This window comes from Rhipicephalus sanguineus, chromosome 5 (assembly GCF_013339695.2).
Source record: "Rhipicephalus sanguineus isolate Rsan-2018 chromosome 5, BIME_Rsan_1.4, whole genome shotgun sequence".
NCBI lineage: Eukaryota > Metazoa > Arthropoda > Arachnida > Ixodida > Ixodidae > Rhipicephalus > Rhipicephalus sanguineus.
The window spans coordinates 26,011,337-26,033,863 of NC_051180.1; the positions used below are offsets into that span (position 1 = coordinate 26,011,337).

At 45.6% G+C, this 22,527-nt stretch overlaps 1 protein-coding gene across 1 annotated transcript in view; it reads right to left on the reverse strand.

Moving 5' to 3' along the window:
* Nucleotides 1–816: 816 nt before the first annotated feature.
* Nucleotides 817–22,527, reverse strand: part of LOC119393376 (ATP-binding cassette sub-family G member 1) — a 37,603-nt gene continuing 15,892 nt past the window's right edge. Inside the window, exons 2-13 of the mRNA XM_049415880.1 lie at nucleotides 18,422–18,576; nucleotides 17,080–17,197; nucleotides 16,180–16,366; nucleotides 15,508–15,653; nucleotides 14,468–14,591; nucleotides 7,064–7,178; nucleotides 5,992–6,137; nucleotides 4,187–4,288; nucleotides 3,384–3,552; nucleotides 3,090–3,190; nucleotides 2,024–2,179; nucleotides 817–1,237 (exon numbers count right to left, since the gene is read on the reverse strand). Coding sequence (XP_049271837.1) covers nucleotides 881–1,237; nucleotides 2,024–2,179; nucleotides 3,090–3,190; nucleotides 3,384–3,552; nucleotides 4,187–4,288; nucleotides 5,992–6,137; nucleotides 7,064–7,178; nucleotides 14,468–14,591; nucleotides 15,508–15,653; nucleotides 16,180–16,366; nucleotides 17,080–17,197; nucleotides 18,422–18,576 — 1,876 coding nt within the window. The 3' untranslated portion in view covers nucleotides 817–880. The remainder of the gene's footprint in view (nucleotides 1,238–2,023; nucleotides 2,180–3,089; nucleotides 3,191–3,383; nucleotides 3,553–4,186; nucleotides 4,289–5,991; nucleotides 6,138–7,063; nucleotides 7,179–14,467; nucleotides 14,592–15,507; nucleotides 15,654–16,179; nucleotides 16,367–17,079; nucleotides 17,198–18,421; nucleotides 18,577–22,527) is intronic.

The following is a 22,527-nucleotide window of genomic DNA, read 5'->3' on the forward strand; positions in this document are numbered from 1 at the left end:
AGGAAACGGTTTTAAAAGTGAATAATTTATGCGTTACACATTAACGGTACAACTTCGTAAAGCTTAGGGAGCAAAAAGAACGAAAGAAAAACGGCCAAAAATACATGCATATACAGCTGTGATTAAGGAAAGAAACGTTCGAAAAAGAAACTGAACTAAGTTACACTTAACATAAACGCGATAAGTCGGCCGGCGCAAGTTCTCTTCGCCCACTTCATCTACTGCTTGGCTCCCAGAACACGTGCGCCCGATGCGCGCTCTCCCGCTGCGTCGAATTTGTCCGACTTGGGATGCAATAACTCGAACGGGCGAGAGCACGAGAACAGAAAGAAAGAAAGAAAGAAAGAAAGAAAGAAAGAAAGAAAGAAAGAAAGAAAGAAAGAAAGAAAGAAAGAAAGAAAGAAAGAAAGAAAGAAAGAAAGAAAGAACTAGAGAGAAAGAAAGGAAAGAATGCGAGAAAAAGGGTAGAAATACAGAGAAATAAATAGACAGAGACAGAAAGAGATAGAAAGAAACAGACAGAAAAGAGATAGAAAAAACAGAGAGAAAGAGAAAGAAAGAGAGGAAGAGAAAAATGAAGAGAAGCAAGGAAGACTGCCCAGCTCAAGTGTTGCCCCAGGCCCGCCACCACTAGCACGAAGATACCTTAATTTTTTTTTCCTTTACTTTTGTTTCATTTAGGAGAATTACTGGCGTGAGTGTACATGTGCCTTTGTATAGGTTTCTGTTTGTACTCTACTTTGCCACGACAACTATTGTGCAGGAGAAGTAGCCGGCGCCACGGATTGGCACCGACATCTCCTTACACAGATTTATTAGGGGGAAATTTTTTTTCTGATGATTATGGGTGGCCCGTACTTCAGTTGCAACCGGCATGGGCTCACTGCTTGCGCTGCAGTCGCCACTTCAACAGCGCGAAAGCGAATATCTTCAGCGAGATGTCTATACCCAACACCGCCATGGAGCAAACCAGTAGGTCCACATCCGTCGCATCGATTATGTCGAGCACGGCGTCACCTTCGACGGGCACACACAGCACGTCGGCGTCCCACTCGTTGCACGTCAATTCGCCGCGTCCGTTCCCGTACAGGGCGTACATGATTCCACGGTGCACGTAGTACAAGTGCGAGGTGTACGTGAGCCACCTGATGGCCGGGAACAGATGTCGAGGGCGTACGAAGAAGCCGCAGAACAAGAACGACGGCGTCGCCGCAGGAAGGCATAACATCACGGCGACCTGCGCATTGAAAAGCCCCGTCGGCCTGCAGACACAGCTGAACGGGATCAGATAGCAGACTGCTACAGAAATAGAGGTACGGGAGGCTTAATAAGAGCCGTAAGTTACACATTTTGCTTTTCTTTCGTAATTATACCGTAGCTTTGTAAGATTAATCATGTGGGCATGAGCCCTTCACAGGAAGCATGAACGAGAATACAAAATCCGGCTATACCCTAGACCATCCATCGCAGGAGGGAAGGCTGAAAACACACACACACACACACACACACACACACACACACACACACACACACACACACACACACACACACACACACACACACACACACACACACACACACACACACACACACACACACACACACACACACACACACTTACAGAGAGAGTATATGTACCAGACCACAGCGACCACGAAATAGTCCTCCCTTGTTCCCTGTCATGGAAAGTGCATTTGTACGGAAACAAAATAGTGCGACCTTATTTTACCTTTATATTGAAAAGTGTAGCAAATATTCCGTTAAAATTCGTTTCCTGAGAGAAAGAGAAAAACTTTTACTTATACAAAGAGGTCTTCCTCGCAGGGCGGAGCCCTCAGTTGAACTATCCATAGCTGGCATACCACAACGGCTTGCCAAAAAGTAACAATAAGTTTTTGTTGAATTTCGTATGCATAAATCAACAATCCTACGTATAAAGCTCGCTGTAGAAAATATGACACACTAGGCATTAGAGAGGCGCAAGTAGATCCACTTGTCACGCTCTTGCTGTACAAAAGTTTACCTCGGGACTAAAAGGAGTGGATGAGACGTAGCCAATGCTTTCGCTTGTGGACGCATACTGGATGGAGAATAGTATGACGAAAGCAAGGCGCTTGAAGTCCATTGGTTGAGATGTCGTCCAATGCACGATGGTCATCATGATGACGGGGCCAGCGATCTAACAACAGAATGTTTACAATTACGTCATGGCCGACGAAATGTCTGTCTGTCTGAGAGACACTGAAATGTGGTTAAGGCCGCGGATGCAAATAATGCTTGAAGGCAAGATTCGCTCACGCTGGAAAACACGTATGCAATGCAGTGTGAAAACAAAGCTTTCAGATTTTTTTGTCAATTTGTATATGTTATTTTAAGGCAAAAGCATTAAATGTCTCTTTGCACGGCCCCTTGAGCGAAACACGACAGGCGAATGCAGTGGTACGGAAAACCACGTGACATGCGTCACTAGTGAGGTCATGCTGTGACGTCACCATCTGCCGTCGTTATGACGTCACGGCTCTTTAATTTTTTACGTAGTCATGACGTCGCAACATGACGTCATATGATGGCGTCATCAATGACGTCATCACCTGAAGACATCAGTTGACATCGTCGCTTGATTTGTTTGTAAGATTCTTTGTTTATGTTTTTGGAGTGCGATCGTGTAGTTTGAGGGGAGGGAGGCGAAGGGAGATAAAATGGTCAGTTCAAAAGCACGTGAACCATAAGGATATTTTTATCTTGTTGTGGTTCTAACTATGTGATTGGGAAAAACATCCCTTCAAGGATGCCACTGCGTCCGTCGGTCACGTTGAAAATTCATAATTCATTGACACCCTGCATGCACAGCCGCTGTAATGCGAGCAGAAAAACTGCTAACGCGTCATACTACTTACGCCACGCGTTGAAAGCAACCGCTGCAGTGGCGACGTAACCATAAGATCGATGATAGCTTGTACCAGAACAGAACTCAATTCCCAGCTGCCTTCGACTGGACGACCATAGACTCTACCGTCATTGTGTGCGCAACATGCGAATCAATACGAATATCGTGGTAGCAGGATTATGGTGGCTACAACTGCACTCACCGTTAATGGCAATTCCGAAAGTGTTCGTGATACAAAATACAGGCCTGGGCTATACCAGCAGTTTCTCTGCTCTCTTAGCAGAACGTGTATCTCCAGAGGAACTGAAGGAAAGAAAACGAACAACAAATGAAGGAACAAATACTTGGTCGCGCTGCATGTAAAGTCCTGCACTTTTACTAGGTTTAAAATGCAGGGTATTCCGAAAGCTCACCCTATGTGTGTATAAACTCAACCTATAATATGTGTGTCGGCGTTCCTGAAGCCCACCACTATGTGCGTATAAGAGATGCTCACATGTCAACACATTAGCGCCGGCGTATGCGAAGAGCAGCATCATCATCGCCACGAGGTACATCATGATGGTCTCCCTTATTTGCAATGCCTTGTTGCCGGAGTCGTAGTACATAATGGAGAGCAGGAAGGCAAAGAACAGGCAAGCCAGCAGGCGCGCGATGCAAGTGGCCTGCGCTAGGAAGAACGACAGTGATCGTGGTATCAACGGTTGCAATCAAACGAAGCACAATAATAATGCAACGAACAATTGTCATAATAATAACAAATTTGATTTTAGCCATGTAACTGCGGTAATACTACACATAGTAGGTTTACTAGCCATGGTGTTTGGAAAAGCACTGTTTTCTTTCAAGGACATGATCTTTTCCCGCAGCTCATAGTCATCATTATCGACAGCGTATCTTCTGTCCACTGCAGGATGAAAGCCTCCACCAATGATCTCCACCCCACCGTGTCCTGCGAGAGCTGATTTCATCTTGTGCCTCCAAATTTCTTAATTTCGTCGCTACACCTAACCCTCTGCCGTCCTCGGCCGCGCTTTGCGTCCCTTGGTATCTATTCAAATGCTCTAACTGGCATCGGCTACCTATCCTTCTCATTACGTGAGCTGCCAAGGTCCCACTTTTCTTTTCTCTTAATATTTACTAAGACATCGATACCCCTGTTTGTTCTCTGATCCACTCTGTTATCTTCCTATATCTCTCAGAGTTACTCCTGTCATTCTTCGTTCTTTTGCACGCTGGGTGGTCCTTAACTTCTTATTGAGTCTCTTTGTTATTATCTTGTTCCGATAATTAACATACCTTGTTTCGTGTAACACACAAGGAGCACCTTTTCATGAGTATCTTGAACTGCTTCCAGTACCCCAGTCGTACTTCATACTGCCGTTTCATTTCCTCCTTTTCCTAATAGAAATGAAAATGAAGACGTATACAGTGGCGAGTAACACTGTAAGTTCGGTTACTTTTACAGAAAGCAAACCATACAATTTCAGACTGATATATAAATTTAGGGCTTGAGCATCCCTAAACATCACAGTGGGTTATGAGGAACGTCGTACCCGAAAGCTGCTGATTAATTTTGACCAACCAAGGCCCTTTAGCGTCGCCCAAAGCAAAGCGCATGGGCGTCTTCGAAATTAATCGCTATCGGGACGTGGCTGCGGCGGCCGGGTATCGAACCCTCATTAAACTCTGAACATTTATAAGCGCAAGCATACATGTCAGGCATGTGAAATCGGCGAGATTATGTCGGAGGCCGCGAGAGAAGCGAGTGCCGGTGAAGGAGGGCGCCTGGAGTAGGAGAGGATAATCGTAGCTCGGAGGAGAGCGCGGCACAGCATTATGCCGCCTAGAAGAAAGCCTATATTCAGTGACAACATAAGAAAAACTCTCAGCTCCGCCCACATAACTACGGCGCGCCTGGCGTGGTTAGGCCGTGCTAGCTGGTTTCTGCTCGAACCGCAAGTACCTTTTTTCGGCTAATGTAAATACTACGCGTATTATGAGTTTAAGGTTCATTATCACTACCTAAAAAGTTATGTTTGGCTGAGCCTTGAAGTCAGAATCCCTGACGACATTTACCAGGACGTTGAAGTTTCCGCCCTAAAACCAGTGGCCCAAAATGTGTCTGTATGGGAAACTCAACTATCTGAAACACTCGAGAAGTGTTTGATGTCACGAAAATGAATAAGCGCCATTGGACGCATTGTTTTCGGATACCTAGTTGACGAGCTGGAAGTGAGTGGTGTCAGGGGCGTAGGCAGAAATTTTTTTCGAGATAGGGGGGGGAGGCACCTCCTTGGTCTGAAGGGGGGGCTGGGCAAGCATATGTGGTCGAGTGTGACCTTGTGTTCTGTATCCAATGGCAAAAAAATATATTTCGGGGGGGGGGGGGGGGGGTCACGGGCCCGGTGTGCCACGCCCTGGCTACACCAATGAGTGGTGTTGATGCCTGCCTTCTTAAGTCGCTGGCACACACTGTTTTTCGCATTACGTGGGGAAAAACTGGATTTTCCAGCAGCGCCACACTGAGTTCAGAAAAAGAAACAAGTTACCCGACTCCCCATGCTACACTTCCCCCTCCCACATTGCTTTTTTTTTTATTTTTTCCCCATCTCCTTGAGAAGTACGATGCTTTTAGTTAACATCTTTGTTGTTGTATAGTCGCTTGGTAGCATAGAGTGTATTACTGCAATCTGCATAAGATTGCACCTAGCGTTTGGGTAAGTTATAGTGACGCAATTTATAAGTATTTAGTTTATAAGCGTCTCTAGCGCTTGCGTGTACCGGTTCAATAAACTTTCCTTTGTGAACGCATCATTTATGCAAATTCCCTGTGGCAGGCACAGCGATGGCTGTGAGCGGAGTTGACATTTTGTGTTATGTTGGAACCGATTGCAGGTGGTGTTAGGCGAATAGGGGGAAGAGAAAAAAGGCCGAGCGTCCTGGAGGAGGAAGGCAGGCTAGGCGCGCCTGAAGTGCAATATTCCCAGAATATTCAATCAAATCTATTAAGGAGTCAACCGCTGTATATATACGGCATTCCTCGTAATCCCACTGTGGTATTAGCCAGTGAAACCAAAGGAAAAACTTGTCGACAGGCTTACCTGATCACTCATTATTCGTCCGCCGTAACTGGTGAGGGACAATGAACCAGGCTTATCTTCATTATTTACGGGCGTGTCATCGGGAATAAAGAGTCTTGATAATTTGGTTGTCTGTTCTCCGTGTTCACCGAAAGCAATCTCTGTAACTGTAGCAAATAAATATTTACAACAGTGTCGTAGTGGTTAAGTCAAACATTTAACATTCACTTTTGTGTCATATTATGTACCCTGCGCGCTGTGAATTGCTTCTTGGTCGTTTACACGTGCGCGTCTTCAGCACAGCCACAAGCAGGCTACGTAGCATAAATAACCCCAACTAGAACATGCTGGAGGAGCTGGCTAGCGCGGCGACCAAAAGCACTTATGTGCGAGAGCTAAAAGCTATACCATAACAGAGGCTTTCTTTCGTAGTGAAGCCATGCGAGTCGTTAAAATATTGTATGTCTGTTTATTTTAACAGGAATATGAATATGACCTCACGGCGTATACCCCCCCCCCCTTTTTTTTTTCTGAGTCGCGTGTAATAGAAAATGCTAGGAGAGTGAATGTCATGAACCGTGTCCTATTACCATCTTTCCGAACGTTTATCCTGTAATTTATTCTTCTCTCCGCTGCTTTTCCATCTTCCATCCCCCTTCCCCCTCCTCCTATTGTAGGGTAGCAAACCGGATGCTACAATTGCGCTTGACCTTCCTGCCTTGCCCTCCTTTTCATCTCCCTCCCTCTCTCTCTCTTTCTCTTCATCCTTAAATTCATGGGTGGGTACTCTCCGAAGTCTCGCATGTCACACTAAAGCTACCGTGCAAAACAAATCAATTCATCCCTGCAGCTCAGCGGCTGCGGTGTCCTGCTACCAGGCACAAGGATGTGGGTGCGATTCATCGCTGCGCCTCAGACAAGGGAGAGAGGAGCGGGGCCGTGCAAATCGCCCTCGCGAACCGAGCCTTCAATGCAGCTTAAAGACACCTAGCCGGATAAAATGATTCCAGCGCGCTCTCTCTTTGCATACAAAGCACATTTCACGGTCGCTGTGTGGTTTTAGGGCATTGCAGACAATTAAAGAAACACTTACTCAAGTCAGATGGACTGCTGTACAAAGGGCAGTGAAATTTGTGGGATTCCAAGAATGGCTGTAGCTGCTCCACTGAACCACTGTATATGCATTTTCCGCCGGAAAGCATGTAAAGCTGAAGAGGACAGAACAAAATCCAGCGTGACAAAATCATCAGGAAAAAAAAAATCGCCGTTTTGCAAATAAACAGCGCTCTTTTTCTGTGACATTTACATTAAAGTATGCTGAATAGTAATTTTTCGTTGCTGTACCATACTTCATTTTTTTTTCTTAAAGAGGAGTGTGTGTGTGGGGGGGGGGGGGGGGGATATTTTGTTTGAAAAAAAGACCGAGCGCTTGCAGTGCTAAGCGTTTTACCACGAAGCTGTATACCACTCGCTGGTCTGAAAATTTCGTGGCGTCAGCACAAGACTCCTGTAGAGCGTATGGGCCACTTAAATTGGGCAAATTCCACTACTCACCACAGACACTCGCGTGCTACTCTGCTGGCAGATGCGCGCTCTTTTTGCGTTTTCACCCCAAAATCTGAGGAAGGGCATTCGGAGAGGTGGACAGACGAGCCGACGAACGCAGGGTCGCGAAGGAAAGAGCGTAACTAGCAAACGCGTGTAACTCCGCTAGCGTTCGCTGTAAATTCGCGCACAACCGCAACGCCACACCTAAATTTCGACCTCTGGGTGGTTTAAGAGCCCTTTAACAACCTAAGGCAAACGGCATATTTCTTTTTTTTTTTTTGCAATCAGGCATACAGCATAGAGCTCAGTATTCGTTTCAATAAAGAAAACCATACAAAACAAGCATCAAAACCGCATGATGGATGATAAGGCGCCTGTGAACAATGGGAAAACCCTCCCACGCGTTCCCGGTAAAGATTAGGTTGCAGCTGCTGTGCACTTCGCACGAGTGCTTCGAATGACGTCGAACGGCCCTTTCTTCTCCCCGCGTATGTTTTCCGCTTTCATATATAAAAGGGAGACCCCTCTAGCAACTCACTCAGTTCATTCTAAGACTGCCATGGGAATACCACGCACGGAAATTAAAGACACCAGAAGAACAGCGTGAACACGATGCTCGACGAAAGGATACAAATTCGCCTGGCTGAAAATGGTGGCGGAACCAATCAATGTCTACCACAGCGGCCACAAAGCGATTATTATTACCATTACTCTAAAGTAATAATAAAACATACCCCTTGCCCCCTTGTAAACTCGACTTGCTGCGCAACCAGGAGGAAAGAAGGAGGGAGAAAAAAGGAGCCCCCCCCCCTCCCCAATCTGCATCTGCCGTTCCTGTGCTGGGCGGCGTCGACGTTGCCGTCGTCGTCGGTGGCGTAAGCGATAAACAAGAAAAAAACATAGTTGATCCCTTCATCGTAGCAGCCGGCATAACACGAAAATGAAACATGTCCGCACAGAAGTAGTTGAATGTTTATTATACATTGATATACGAGAGCTTACAGAATGTCTATTGGTGTTTGCCCTTAAAAAAATGTATGTGGACAGTATATGGACTGTCTAAAGCAATTTTTAGACAGTCAATAGACTGTCTACATACATTTTTGTAAGTGTGGAAGCTATAGCACCGCTTGATGTAGACGCACCCACGCTGACGCCTGGTGGCACATCTCCATCACGACGACTAACATCCATGAACATGATTAAACATTTGTGGTAGCTGTAGTATTTAACATATAGCTAGACACAGCATATATATGGTGGATCCCGTCCAATGATGGCTTCAGCATGCACATAATAAACACTAAATCAACATGCACTATTTCAAAGCGTCGTAATTTGAGGAGATAGATGGCAAGGTGTGCGCTCCCTAGTCGTCGGTGCCAGTGCTCTCGAAGCTGCATATGCGGCGGAGAAACACCGTTGATCCATTTGGAGGAGGCGCCGCACGCTGACGCGAAAGGCGAATCGGGTAACTGCGTCGTCACCGAATCGAATCACCGTGAACGCCGCATTTCACCAACTATAGAGCTTTCTGCAATATTGCAGCGAAAGCCTCCGCCGCGCTAAGGCTACCTAAGCGCTCGCAGTCGGTACTCGTTAATGCCATGATGCATTACTCGGCTCTCGAGATTGGTTCCTGCAACGCGCCGTTGCTTGTGTTGCTCAGTCCGTTCCATTCCCACGGGGACAGCGTAATACCTTACAGATGCGTAGAGGGTACCTCGCTTATCCTCAGGAAGATAATGACGTAGTGGGTGCTGTCCTACTTAACAAATTTATGGCGTAGTCGATACCTTGCGGAAAGCCAAAACTTCAAACACAGTTGGCCTTGCCCCTACAAGAATCTGCGCTCAGAATTCGCATTAGGCAGTATCGCAACCGTCGGTGAATCTTTTATTTGAATATTATTTATAGAACATTTCGAAATTTACATGTTTCTGAACGCCCTTCTCAGTTAATCAACAGGGAAAGCTTTACATAAACATCATAATGGATCTGCTGCAATTCTTTTTTAGAAGTAACCTAGACTGTAGCATCATTGGCCTCGAGGCCCACCACTGGAAACGCCGGCGCCACTGTCGGCGTGACGTGCTTGGCAGGATCACGTGGTCTCAGCGGCCGCGTCGGCTGCTTGTGGCGCACTGCCGCGTGCTTTGAAAACGAGTTTCAAGTCCCACATGCGCTGCGGTCTGTTCAAATTCGGAAGTTTTCTCTCATTTTCTACTCAATTGAAACCATTGTAATAGAGTGGATGCCTCCGAAGACGACGAACATGGGGCTCTAGCACTCGGTACCGCAATGCCGCGCTTACGCAAAGGAGCCCAGTGTCAGCCTGCACCGGTAACCGCGGGACAAGAAACAGTGTGAAGCATGGGTTTTAAAGCTAAGAACCGGCAAGTAGCCATCTGCTACGAGTCTTGTGTGCAACAAGCACTTCCGCGACGAAGACGTTCGTTACTGCGTCAGGCCTGCGATGTTCGGTGAGTAGCAGACAGCGCGCACTGAGACGATGGCTCGCGCGCGCTTCCCGCCGGCAAATGATGCTTATCTGTCACAGGATGGTAAAAGCGCTACCTTTTACCACGTGCGATGCCATCTCAGAACCCTCCAATACGACCTCTTGATCGTCGGCCCCGTGCTCAGCGTCCACAAAATCGGCTGCAGATGCGCAAGTCATTGTTTAGATACGTTAAATTAAAAAACGCACAGGGTCCCTTATGCATTCGTTAAAGATGACTAGAAGGCGAAAGCCATCTTCTTCTTGTCAGTCGATGTACTGATTCTCCCGCGCCCCCCTCCAAAAGCGTTCTGTACCTAACGCGGTTTTGCACGGCCTCCGTGACCGATCACGGAAGCAATGCAAAGCGACCATGGCGTGTGAATACGTCATCATGTGACGTCATAATGACGCTACATAACTTGGCGATCTGTGACGTCATGATGACGTCATATGGTGACACCATCACGTGACGATTATTTTTTGCATCACTCGTGTTGACGCCGCCGGCGCGGGACGCCGACGGGCAACCTTCCCGTTTGATGAGGCATGCATTGCTTCATAAGCTACATAAATTTTGCATTGCCTCCGTGATCGGCCCACCGGCCAACTCCATGTATTTTCTTGGAGCCTCATTTATTTACGTGGGAAAGATGCCACCCCGTTGGCGTTATACACGACACTGCTGCCAAAATTGCTGGGGCACACGCCAAATAATTACTATTCTGTTTTGCGGCTGCTGGTTGCTGCAATACCTTCTATTTTATTCACCGCTATTTCAAGTTCATGTGGGTCCTAGTTCACAGCCGACGTTTGCAGAACAAGTCCGGCAAACGTTACTGTATTTTCTTTCTTTTCTAGGCGTCGCATGCTACTACATGCTCGGTCTCGTAGACTGGTTCTCTTTCCACCAGCAATCTCGAAGTGGTGAAGCTTTGGTCTATGAATTTGTTGTTGATAGAGAGCGGCAAGTTCACTGGAATGCAAACGGAACGATAATTAAGGAGAATTAAAAAAAGGCGTCGCATTTGCTCACGTTTTGTGTGAGCACCAAACGAAACGAATGCACTGAATAAAGAAACAGAAGCAGCGGCATTTGCCCGCTAAAAAGGCCGATCAATACGCAGTGCGAGAAAACTTGTCAAATGACATTGAAACGTACATGAATTTAGACCGAAAAAAAAAAAACACTGATTCGTCGGGACGGCACATCACAAGTTGCCATGCGCACCGAAGCCGCAGTTGTAACGAAATTGTTTTTGAACTGCTCTGATACCGTCCGCGCAGCAGCAGTTGTTTGTGCACTCACTAATTCTCATATTTCGCGGCCTAAAGTTCACAGCGCGGTGCCGAAACGCGCTCGTAGCAAAAGCGAAACCATCAGTGCGAACATACATGCAGACGCTCATACATGCAGAGGCACCGTCAGTCGTCGAGAACCCGTGCGATCGCCGGCTTGAGGCTTCTTTCTCTAATGCTCCGCTTGGTTATACAGGCAGTCTACTCTAACGAGTTATTTCACACAGTTTGCGCTCAGCGACTGACTATACCTTTTACGCAAGAAGCCGGCTCAGGGGTCTTTATCGCGGCGATAGTGTGAAGCGAGCGCTGCGTTTTCTGCAAAGAAACAGCGACTGCAAACTATCTTGCGCTTTCTCTTCGTCGAAAATGATTATTTTGACAGTAAAGAACACAGCTCATTTCGAAAGCACTTACAGAAATGCCCTGGAGGGCTTCCGCGAGGTGTTTTTGTAGAGCGCCGACAGCAAAACCTATGGAGAGCGCGCCGGCGGTATCCTGCCTAGCACGCAATCGAGGAGCGTCCGATAGAGGGCGACTCCGTAACTCCTCGAGGCCAATAGCAGGGAACAGCGAAGATACATGAGACAAGAGAGACTGACAGGACTTGGCGCTCTTGTCTCTCTTGTCTCGTGTATCTGCGCTGTTCCCTGCTATGAAGCCAAGCCAACAAGCTCAAGTTTACACCCTTTTAGACTGTAGCAGTTTGCTGTAGCTCCAGTGGCCCTGTTTTCTGTGGATCTCTCCGGCCCGCCGGAGAGATCCACAGAAAAAAGTTTTTTACTAATACTAAGTGCAGTGGAAATGATGCAAAGGGTTCCTTAACACATGTATACCTAACATATCCATATCTATATGTATACTCGGCGACAACTTTTCTTGACGGCACTGTAACAGCTACAGAACCTAAACGCATGCCTGCTACCGCGCCAAAAAATAGTACTTATGTTTACTGATAATTTTCTTATTTGCTTTGCTGAAGTAAATACTGCTTAATTTAGTATGAGACTCAAACAGTTGCGGAAGTCGTAGGTAAAATAAAGATAGCTCACTTTGCAAGAATGCCTTCCTTTTCTTTTCTTTTATTAGACAGCACCACCTTTTCAGCACGCCCGTTTTCCAAAGTAAACATGGCGTCCATGGTGGGTTCGTGTGCGGCCGCAAAAGCGCTGTTTAGTTCTCCAAGAAAAAACATACTCGTAACATGACACTAAAGCGTACACTGAACAATCGAAATGTTTCTCCCATTCACATATTTCGTGTATATAATCATCTAAACGCGTTAACGATTCGAGCGAGCAAAACCGAAATCAGCCATAAGCTGCCGTACTACTTACGTAGCAACACGAATGTGCGCAAGCCCCGCCTCCGTAGCCTTCGCTCCAATGTCAAGATAAGTTGTCGCCGAGTATAGAATATAGAAAACGTAAGTACACACAAGACTGTAAATTGCAACACGCATGCACAGAGCGCGCTAGCGCGTGCTGTATTCGTACATGATGCAGACTTGAATTCTTGTGAAAAGATTTTGAGGGTTCTCGAGAGCTCCAAGTGTGGCAGTGGATCGTTCGCACGCCACTGAAAATGTATGCAGTGACTGTACACGGAACGTCGCAAATATTCTTGCTTTTCATGCTCCAATGGTAACAACTAGAGGATGGATTTTTAGGCATTAAAAAAGCTCGTTTTAGGCGTCAAAAATAGGCATACAAAACAACGTTTTACGCCTCCAATATCGTAAATATAGACACAACGAACTTTCACATAAATGCAAATAATTTCTAACGAACACCTACGCTACCTATATCTACGACAGGAAAACAAAAATGTTATTGCTTAAGGTGGTACAAAGGCGCCAACAGTTGAACATAGCCGCGAAATTGTGCTTTGTCCCTCATGGTTCGCAGGACACGGTCTCTCTCGTGTTCTGTAGGGTCCGTCAAGTGCCTACTGTCGAATCAACACACTCCTGGGTGTCTTTTCGGCATGACTGAGAAGGGCAGAGCAGGAGCAGGCAACCAGATAGCTAAAAGACCAGAAGGGAGGGATTCCTCCTATTAGCCGGGTCAAATCACGTAGAGCCAATTTCTCCCCTGGCAGTGAACCACTGGCGTAGCCAGGCGGGGGAAGTGTTCAAACTACCCCCCCCCCTCAAACTTTTCAGTTTTCAGTTTTGCGTGTGTGTATATACACGCACACATACAAACGCATGCTCGAACCATAAGCTGCCGTACTACTTACGTAGCAACACGAATGTGCGCAAGCCCCGCCTCCGTAGCCTTCGCTCATAAAGCAATGCTGAACCCTCCTCCCTCCCCCCTCCCCTTCCGAAAAAAATTTCTGGCTACGCTGCTGCAGGGAACACCATAAAAAGAAGTACATTGCAAACAAAACAAAAGCTGCGTGCACATTACATTTCACTTTCTTTTTTTGCTGTTCACCCTCCTTTCCGCTGAGGGCTCTCCGCGGTTTCGCATTCGCCAACCGCTCGCGCCATGTCAGCGCGGCGGCGAATGCTAACCGGCGTGTCCCACTTCACTGCTGCTAGTGGTTGTTTCCGAGAGTTGGCTGAACTAGAAGACCAGGTAGAGCCCCATAGTTCCCAACAGTCAATGTCAGGCGGTAACATGAATAAAGGTCTCATATAGCACCCGGGAGAGGAACTTTAGGTTAAATATCGTTCACATAAGCGCCAATTTTGAAAATAGGCATTTATAGGCATTTTTAAGCATTTAGGCACGAACGCCAAAATAGGCATTTATAGGCACTATAAAAACCCCATAAAAGCCCTTTTTAACCCTTAACTCATGCTCATATATCAAAATGGCGCGATAGGAGCGCAAGGAACAAAATAGGCATTTGCCTAAAATCCTGTCTGTAGTAACAACTATCTCTGTTCCCCGTCACTGTTTATCATTCTCCGCTCCGCTATCAATCAAGGCCACCTTAATGGATAAACTCAGTGTTCTTCCGTTTTTGCTGTGGTTCTAAGACACATTTAACCGATAATGTGCACAAAGTCACCCGCCTTACCAGACACACTTTTGTCCATGCTTTCGTAAGTGTTTCGCCTGCATAATCGTACTCCGACTCCGTTTTTTAATGAGAGCAGTCGAAGCAAGGCGAGGGATCAGCGTGCTTTGTACTCACGTTGTCGAACTGAGAAAACAGGCGGGCACTCGGGTTGTGTATCGAGCATAGCACGGTGCGTCCTGATGCAGCGAGCGATTTTAGTACCGTGACACAGCGCTGCGCCGAGCTACTGTCAAGGCCACTGCGAACATTAGCAAAAAACGTACTTTAAAAAATATTCATTCATTCATTCATTCATTCATTCATTCATTCATTCATTCCACTAACTAGCCACCTTTACGTTGGCGACGTCATCTGGGCGTTCGTACGTATGAAACAGTTAAGTACTAACTTCGAATATATATGTGTTGTGTACGCAAATTTCCCATTCATGTATAGGCACACTCATATAGAAATATTCATCGCGCGGACAAACAGCCGGCAAGCATGTGGCTGCAATCGCACGTAGTGCTTCGGACAGACAACCAATTGGTCAGCGAGAGTTACGGAATGGATATGAAGGAACGGAAAACGCAGCCGAGGGCGGCAGAGAGTTAGGTTAGGTGATGAAATTAAGTTCACTGGCATGAAATTGAATCAGCTCGCGCAAGACAGTGTACATTGAAACTTTATTTCGCGTTGGAGGGTTGTTAATTACTGAGATGAGGCAATGAATGTCCTTGGAGAATCACGAGGGATAGAGGCGCGTTCTAACCGCATCGCTCAGTGCAGAAAACGGCCGAAGTGGGCTAGCTATACATGCACGAAGATAACAGTCGCTTGTTTGTCGCCTGTTTGTCGAGGCGATAGCTATTGCTATTTACGTATGCAAAAGGCCATACGTTTTCTCTAATCATCTCAAGTGTTGTCGTGTTTATACGACTCGCGTCAAAAGGCAGCCTACAAATAAACAAAAAGTAACGCATGAAGAAAGCTTATCTTTAGGAGCTGTCTCCGGTCGTTCTAGTTGTAACCATTTCAGCTCTCTCAGCACGCCAGGGTGTCGTGGTTTGTTCTTGTCTTCCACCTAAGCCTACGTGAGTACTGCTCCCTCTACACTATGAGTACTCGTTCAACCGTTCGCATGTAACATCAACCGTAAGGAGAGTGCGGCTAACCTGGTCGGTTCATCGAGCAATATCACCGGTGAATTGCTGATGAGCTCTTGTGAAATGGCCAGGCGCTTTCTTTCTCCGCCAGAAAGAGACCTAGTCAACGTGTCTGCGCATTCTTCGAGGCCCCATTGCTCGATCACTTTGGTCACCTGTATGACGGAAGCAAGATAAAAGTATTTTGCATTATCTACTTCATCATTAACGATCAATGCGCACTCAATTTCTGCGTCGCTTTCAATGGTATCAATAGCGTCGCTCGGGTAACAGCATTTACAGCTTGTCATTAAACTTAACCGAAGCATCGATTCAGCGGTATTTTGTTCTATTCATGTACTCTTTTATGACACGATCATAGAAAAAACATTGGTGCACTTACAATGTCGCAAGTACGTTTGAAATGAACCAGCAGGAAACTTCGTTAGCTCTTTATAGGCACGATTGATTGATTGATTGATTGATTGATTGATTGATTGATTGATTGATTGATTGATTGATTGATTGATTGATTGATTGATTGATTGATTGATTGATTGATTGATTGATTGATTGATTGATTGATTGATTGATTTTGTAGTAAGTGAGGTAGCTTACGTTGAAGTGTATTTTGTTTTATACACAAAGTTCTTTTTTTTCCTTTGAGTTGGCATAGACGTGCTAACGCATTTAACAACTCACGAGATGCGAAATGTTCTCGCCTCGAATTTTCGAGGTTCTCAGCTCCATGCTCATGGCGATAGCTTCTCGTACAGTCAGCTCTTGCAGCAAACAGTCGTCCTGCATGACGTAACAGCTCTGCATGTTGAACAGTTCCACACCTCGGAGGTAACCGTTGACGTGAACTTCACCTTCGTAACCTCTGCGGCTGTGGCAAAGGAAAAAAATGCTATTATCACAACACCTCTGTTGTGCATTCATATTTACGAAGAACAGTAACATGACAAGGGTCTTTACGCAGTTTAACATACAAGATCATCGGAAAACCACATTTTCCCGCCCCTTCACGATGCTTCACGTATTCGTAACAGTACTGGACTTGTTTGCTGTTGAATTACAATCACATTACCATGCGAAATATTCAAGGTTGCGCACTTTCATCCTTAACCATGCTGACGTTCTCTCGTTTGCGTCGTGTCTACCGACTCATAGTGTCATCAAATGGATTAACCAATTGCTTCGCCAGCTGCGAAGGGTGTATTTTGCCCAAAGGTATTTCGTCAAAACAATAATAATGACTTTTCGAATATTTAATTCTCTATATACCTTACAATAATAATCAAGCAGTCGCCATGAGACTGCTCACTGCACAAGTACTCCGTCTTGATCAAACGATTATTCCTTCCTAAAGCTGCAAGACAGAAATACAGATTATCATCATCAGTAAGATAAGCAATGCCTATTTGTGCGTGCGTATTTCTGTCCCTAATTTCGCGATGAAATTACTAGTTCGATACTAACAATAGCCATCGTGCATGTATTTTTCTCTTAGGCCTACAGTGCGAAATTTGAATGACAATAAGCAGGAACAAGCGCAGTCCTGCGTTCGTCCCTCTTTGTTATCCATGTAACAACACTTACAGGTGACCAGCCAGTATGTTGAGAAGCGTCGTTTTTCCTGCTCCCGAAGGTCCCATGATGGCTGTGAGGGTGCCGGGGGACGCCTCTCCGTACAGGCGAGTCAGCAGCGCCCGCTTCCCTGAAGTTTCGCAAATTTAACGCATAAAATAAATGAAGATAGAAGTACCATTCGGTAGAGTGGAATGATTTCATCTTCAAACCAAGTACAACGCGACAGTCGCACTATATGCTTCAACGACGTGTTTGCAAGTTAAAATATTCAACCAGCTCCGCTTCGCGGACACCGATGAAACAGCGAAGCCGGTGGTGTTCCCTTCGTCAGGCTAACGCACACCTATGTTTTGCAACTCTTTCAGGTATGTTCACAGTTTTCCGATATATATATATATATATATATATATATATATATATATATATATATATATATATATATATATATATATATATATATATATATATATATATATATATATATATATATATATATATATGCCTGGTCCTGTCCACGTCCATTCAAGATTCAATAGTGCAAAGTGTTTATCTTGAATGGGATCAAGCTCTTTTCGACGATCAAGCTTACGCCTGGCCTTTTACTGACTGACACGTGTAACGCCATGACTAACACCACAGATAAGCTAAAATTCCATAATAATTTTTCAACCCTCGTAATTATGATAATTTGTGGCCTTTTACGTCCCAAAACCATGGTATGATTATGAGAGACGCCGTAGTGGAGGGATCCGGAAATTTCGACCCCCTGGGGTTCTTTAACGTGCGCCTAAATGTAAGCACACGGGCCTCCAGCATTTTGCCTCCCGGAAATGCGGCCGCCGCAGCTGGGACTGAAGTGTTGCCGGTGTATTTCATCACCGGCTAATGCTTCTCACACACAACAGTTTCTTATTAAGAAAGTTGATCGATCGTTTTTAAATCACACGATCTGTGTGTGTGTGTGTGTGTGTGTGTGTGTGTGTGTGTGTGTGTGTGTGTGTGTGTGTGTGTGTGTGTGTGTGTGTGTGTGTGTGTGTGTGTGTGTGCGCGCGCGCGCGCGTGCGTGCGTGCGTGCGTGTGTGTGTGCGTGTGTGTGTGTGTGTGTGTGTTTGTGTGTGTGTGTGTGTGTGTTTGTGTGCGTGCGTGCGTGCGTCCGCAAAAATCATTAGATTCTTTACTGTCCACCACGACAATATTCAAATTTCTACATTTGTCACCTAGAAAATAGGAACTTATCTCACTTGAGCATCTGTTTCAATAATGGCCGTCAGTGCGTGATAAATGTGAAACTAAAGCAGAAGCAACACTGTTCATTAGCATAACCTTTAAAACTTGTCGAATGTACGTGTACCTGTTTTGCTTTTCACGGAGAACGTTATGTTTTTCCATTCTAGAGTGATCGGCGGACAACTTGTGTCTTGAATAAGTGCCTCAGTGGTGGCGGTCACTTTCGAGTTCTCAATCTGGTCTTTCTCTTTCCCGCACAGGTTGTCCCTTTCTTCCAAACTGCAAAGAGGAAATAATATAGCAGAAATTGACGGGTGCCAGTTGTCATTTTCAATCAAGAATAGCGTAACGGCGACACTTTTCGTGCAGGTGGTATATTATAGAGTACCGTCCCCATCTCTCGTCGGCTCACAATGCAGTGAAGGCACTCTTGTGCTTTTAACGCGGCAGCGTTCAAGAGCTCGTTTCGCACAACTTCCGGCGTCGGCGTCGTTTGTTGTGAACGAAAAACCAGCGTTGTCCGTGAACAAAAAATCGAGAAAGATGCATATAGTAAATAATAGAAATCTTCGGTTGGAGTGAGAATCGAACCCCGGCCTTCTGCGTGGCAAGCAGGTGTTGTACCACAGAGCCACGCCATTACTTGAAATTGCTTCGGAAAAAAACACTATATGAACGTCATGCGTGACAGAAGCGTAGAATCGCGCCAGCCGTAGAAACGTGTGAATTGCACAACGAGTGGGTGTTTTAAAGGCCCACCCATTACGAAGCGCTCAGACATCTTTTATCATCAGCAGCAGCAAAATCGTCAACAAGGTGAGCAGCTGCGTAGGTTCGCGTGTTGCCCTGCGGACGCGTAGTGGGCCCTTCGCTGATTCGCAAAAGAGGGAATTATGGCATAGTGGGCACTGCAAGGTATATGTAAACTGGTAGCGTAACTTTTATAGAAGCCCATGTGTCAAGTATTTGGCGGCTCGTTGCCACCGTCGCCATCTATACGTATCGCGGGCACAACTAACATCAAGCTAGAGTGTACTAGAACAGCGGAGTGCTCGGAACGGCCGCAGCACCAATGTATAGAAAGTGAAGCCCAAACAGGGTCAATCCGCTTGTAGCGCTGCGATCGGTAGTCCGTAATGTGTCGTCGTTTAAAGAGTTGCGCGCGGCTCCGCGAAAGTGGTGCAGGGGTACAATCCCCGCTTCCCACTCAAAAGGCCCGGGTTCGAATCGCAGCTGTACAGGGTGGGTTTTTATTCGTAGTGTCTACCTTCATAGCTGTATTGGTTTTCCTTACTTTCTTAAAACTAGCTTCAGTTGCTATGTATTGCTAGAAAAAGTAAGCAAAATGCGGAGTAAAATAGAAAAAAATTCACAGTGAGGATGGATGGATGGATGCTATGAGCGTCCCCTTTAAAACGGGGCGGTGACATGTCTGCCACCAGGCTCGAAGAGAAAAAAAAAAAAAAAAAAAAAAAAAAAAAAAAAAAAAAACTTCCTTGTTTCATGTTGGCCAAATACCTTATCTACATTGATTAAATCTATGTTATTATACCAAAAAATATAAATTCACGGTCCATCTCTCTGCCTCTTAAGGCAGAATGACCTTATTTTTCCCCCATTATTTATTTTTGTTCTTTATCTCTACTTTTCTGCCACCAATACTCTAACCGTCTCTTACTTATTTCTATCGCGGACGTGTTCAGCTTTCCATTGTTGTCCCTAAAACCCAAGGCTTCATGTAGACTCGTGCCCACACGTATACCTGGGTGAATATCGCCACATTCAATCAGTACATGTTCCATCGTTTCCTTAGTTCCCCCGCAGCATGTACATTGTTCTTCTTCGTTACTAAATCTCGCTTTATAACTACGCGTTCTAAGACAGCCCGACCTTGCTTCAAACAGTAAAGCGCTTCCCCTTGAATTATCATAAAACCTTTCCCTCCTTATTTCGTTTTTTCCTTTTCGGTAGTTACTCAGAGCCGGCTTCTTTTCCATCGCTGTCATCCAATAAGTCCTCTCCGCCTCTCTGACCTTCCGCTTAATGCTCCTTGTTGCCATATCGCCCGCACTGCCAGCCGTATATTTACTGGTGAGCCTCCTAGTTCTTTTTCTCCACTGCGTGTCAACGCTTTTTCTATACAAATACCTGAAACCTCTCTGCCCATCTACTCTCCTTCATTTTCCTCAGCCTCTCTTCGAATCTCATTTTGCTCTGCGCTTCCCTCACTTCAAAGCCTGTCCATCCCATATCGCCCTTTACAGCCTCATTTGTCGTCTTCCCGTGAGCGCCCAATGCGAGGCGGCCCACCGTCCTTTGATTTACATCCATTCCTGATTGCACCTCTGACTTCATGCACACCACTGAGTTCCCAAATGTAAGCCCCGGAACCATCACACCCTTCCACAGCCCTCGAAGCACCTCGTACCTATTGTATCCCCATAAAGCTCTGTGCTTCATAATTGCAGCATTCCTCTTTCCCTTTGCTACCGATGCTTTCTCTTGTACCTCCATATATCTATCCCCCTCATTTACCCATACTCCGAGGTACTTGTACTCGCTTACCCTCGGTATTTTTTGGCCCTGTATTAATACCGTATGGTCTCCGTGATCATTGAATACCATCAATCCACATTTTGTTGCACTAAATCCTAGTCCTAGAGCCTCACACTCCCTTCCGCATATATCTGCCAGTCGCTGTATATCATCTTGACTGTCCGCAAATAAGACAATATCATCAGCATAAAATAGACCTGGAAGCTTCTGCTCAATCATCGCTCCGACCTGTTTGTGTGACAAATTAAATCCAATGTTGCTACCTTCTAGCGCTTTTTCCATTCTCGCCATGTACAGCATGAATAACAGCGGGGACAAAGGGCATCCCTGTCTCAGCCCCTTGCTAATTTCAACGCTGTCCTTGCTACTTATTCCTTCCCATTCTATACAAACTGTATTTCCTCGGTATATTTCCCTCAAAAGCTGTACACAGTCGTCACCTATGCCCACTTCCTTCAATATATCCCACAAAATTTCCTGATTAACGTTGTCATACGCCCCGGTGATATCTAGATAAGCTACGTATAAGGGCCTGTTTTCTATTTTAGATATTTCTATACACTGGGTAAGAACAAACAGATTATCGTCTAACCGCCTGTCGATTCGAAATCCATTCTGAAGTTCTCCCAAAATATCATTTTGTTCTACCCACGCTTCTATTTTTAATTTTACTGCCTGCATCGCCAACCTGTATAGCACCGATGTAATTGTTAGCGGTCTATACGAGCGAATGTTATCCTTTTCTCCCTTGCCTTTATAGATTAAGTTCATTCTACTTTTTCTCCAACTGTCTGGTATTTCCCTCTCCTGTAAGCACTTTTCTACGGCTTTCAGCAGTGCTTCTTTAGTGTTATGTCCGAGTTCGTTAATGAGGCTGACGGGAACCCCATCTAAGCCCGGAGTAGTGCGCTTAGGAATTTTTCCTTCGGCCTTCTTCCAATTGAAATTCTCTAGTACTACATCTTCTTCGGTTGCACTCCTTTGCGTACTTTTACTCACCGGGGGAATCCCCTGGGGGACCTTTTTAAACGAATCGGCTGTTATCTTTCGGATGTAACCTAGCGCTTCATATCCTTCCAATTTATTTCCTCCTTCATCTACCATATGTTGTTGCATTGTGACAGACTTCCTACCCAGCGCTTTTAGGTGGCTCCAAAAAATCCTAGACGCGGCCTTCTTCTTTTCGCGAATCTCTGTCATCCAGCGTTCACTTTCACCTTTAATTTTTGCCTCGACTAATTTCTGCACAATGGATTTTTGCTCTAAATATATTTCCCATATTTGGTTGACTTCGTCCTGTGGCCGCTTCTCCTTTTTTGCCTGTCTGTGCTCCCGTGATGCCTGACGTCGCCTCTCGATCGCTTCCCGGATTTCTTTGTTCCACCAACTTTTTGGCTTTTTCTTTCCTTTCCAACAAATGGTTTTCTTCTCTATTTCCATTTCTTTCGTGATTACATGTAGCAGCTCACTATACTTCCAGTCTTTGCCTGAGTAGTTATTTGAAGCGCCATCCCGCGGAATTCAACAAAAACATAAGGTATGGCCCCCGAGATTGAATCCCACGAGATGGCGCTGCAAATAACTATGTTAACTGTGAATTTTTTTCTATTTTACTTCTCATTTTGCGTTACTTTTTGCAGCAATACGTAGCAACTGAAGCTAGTTTTAAGAGAG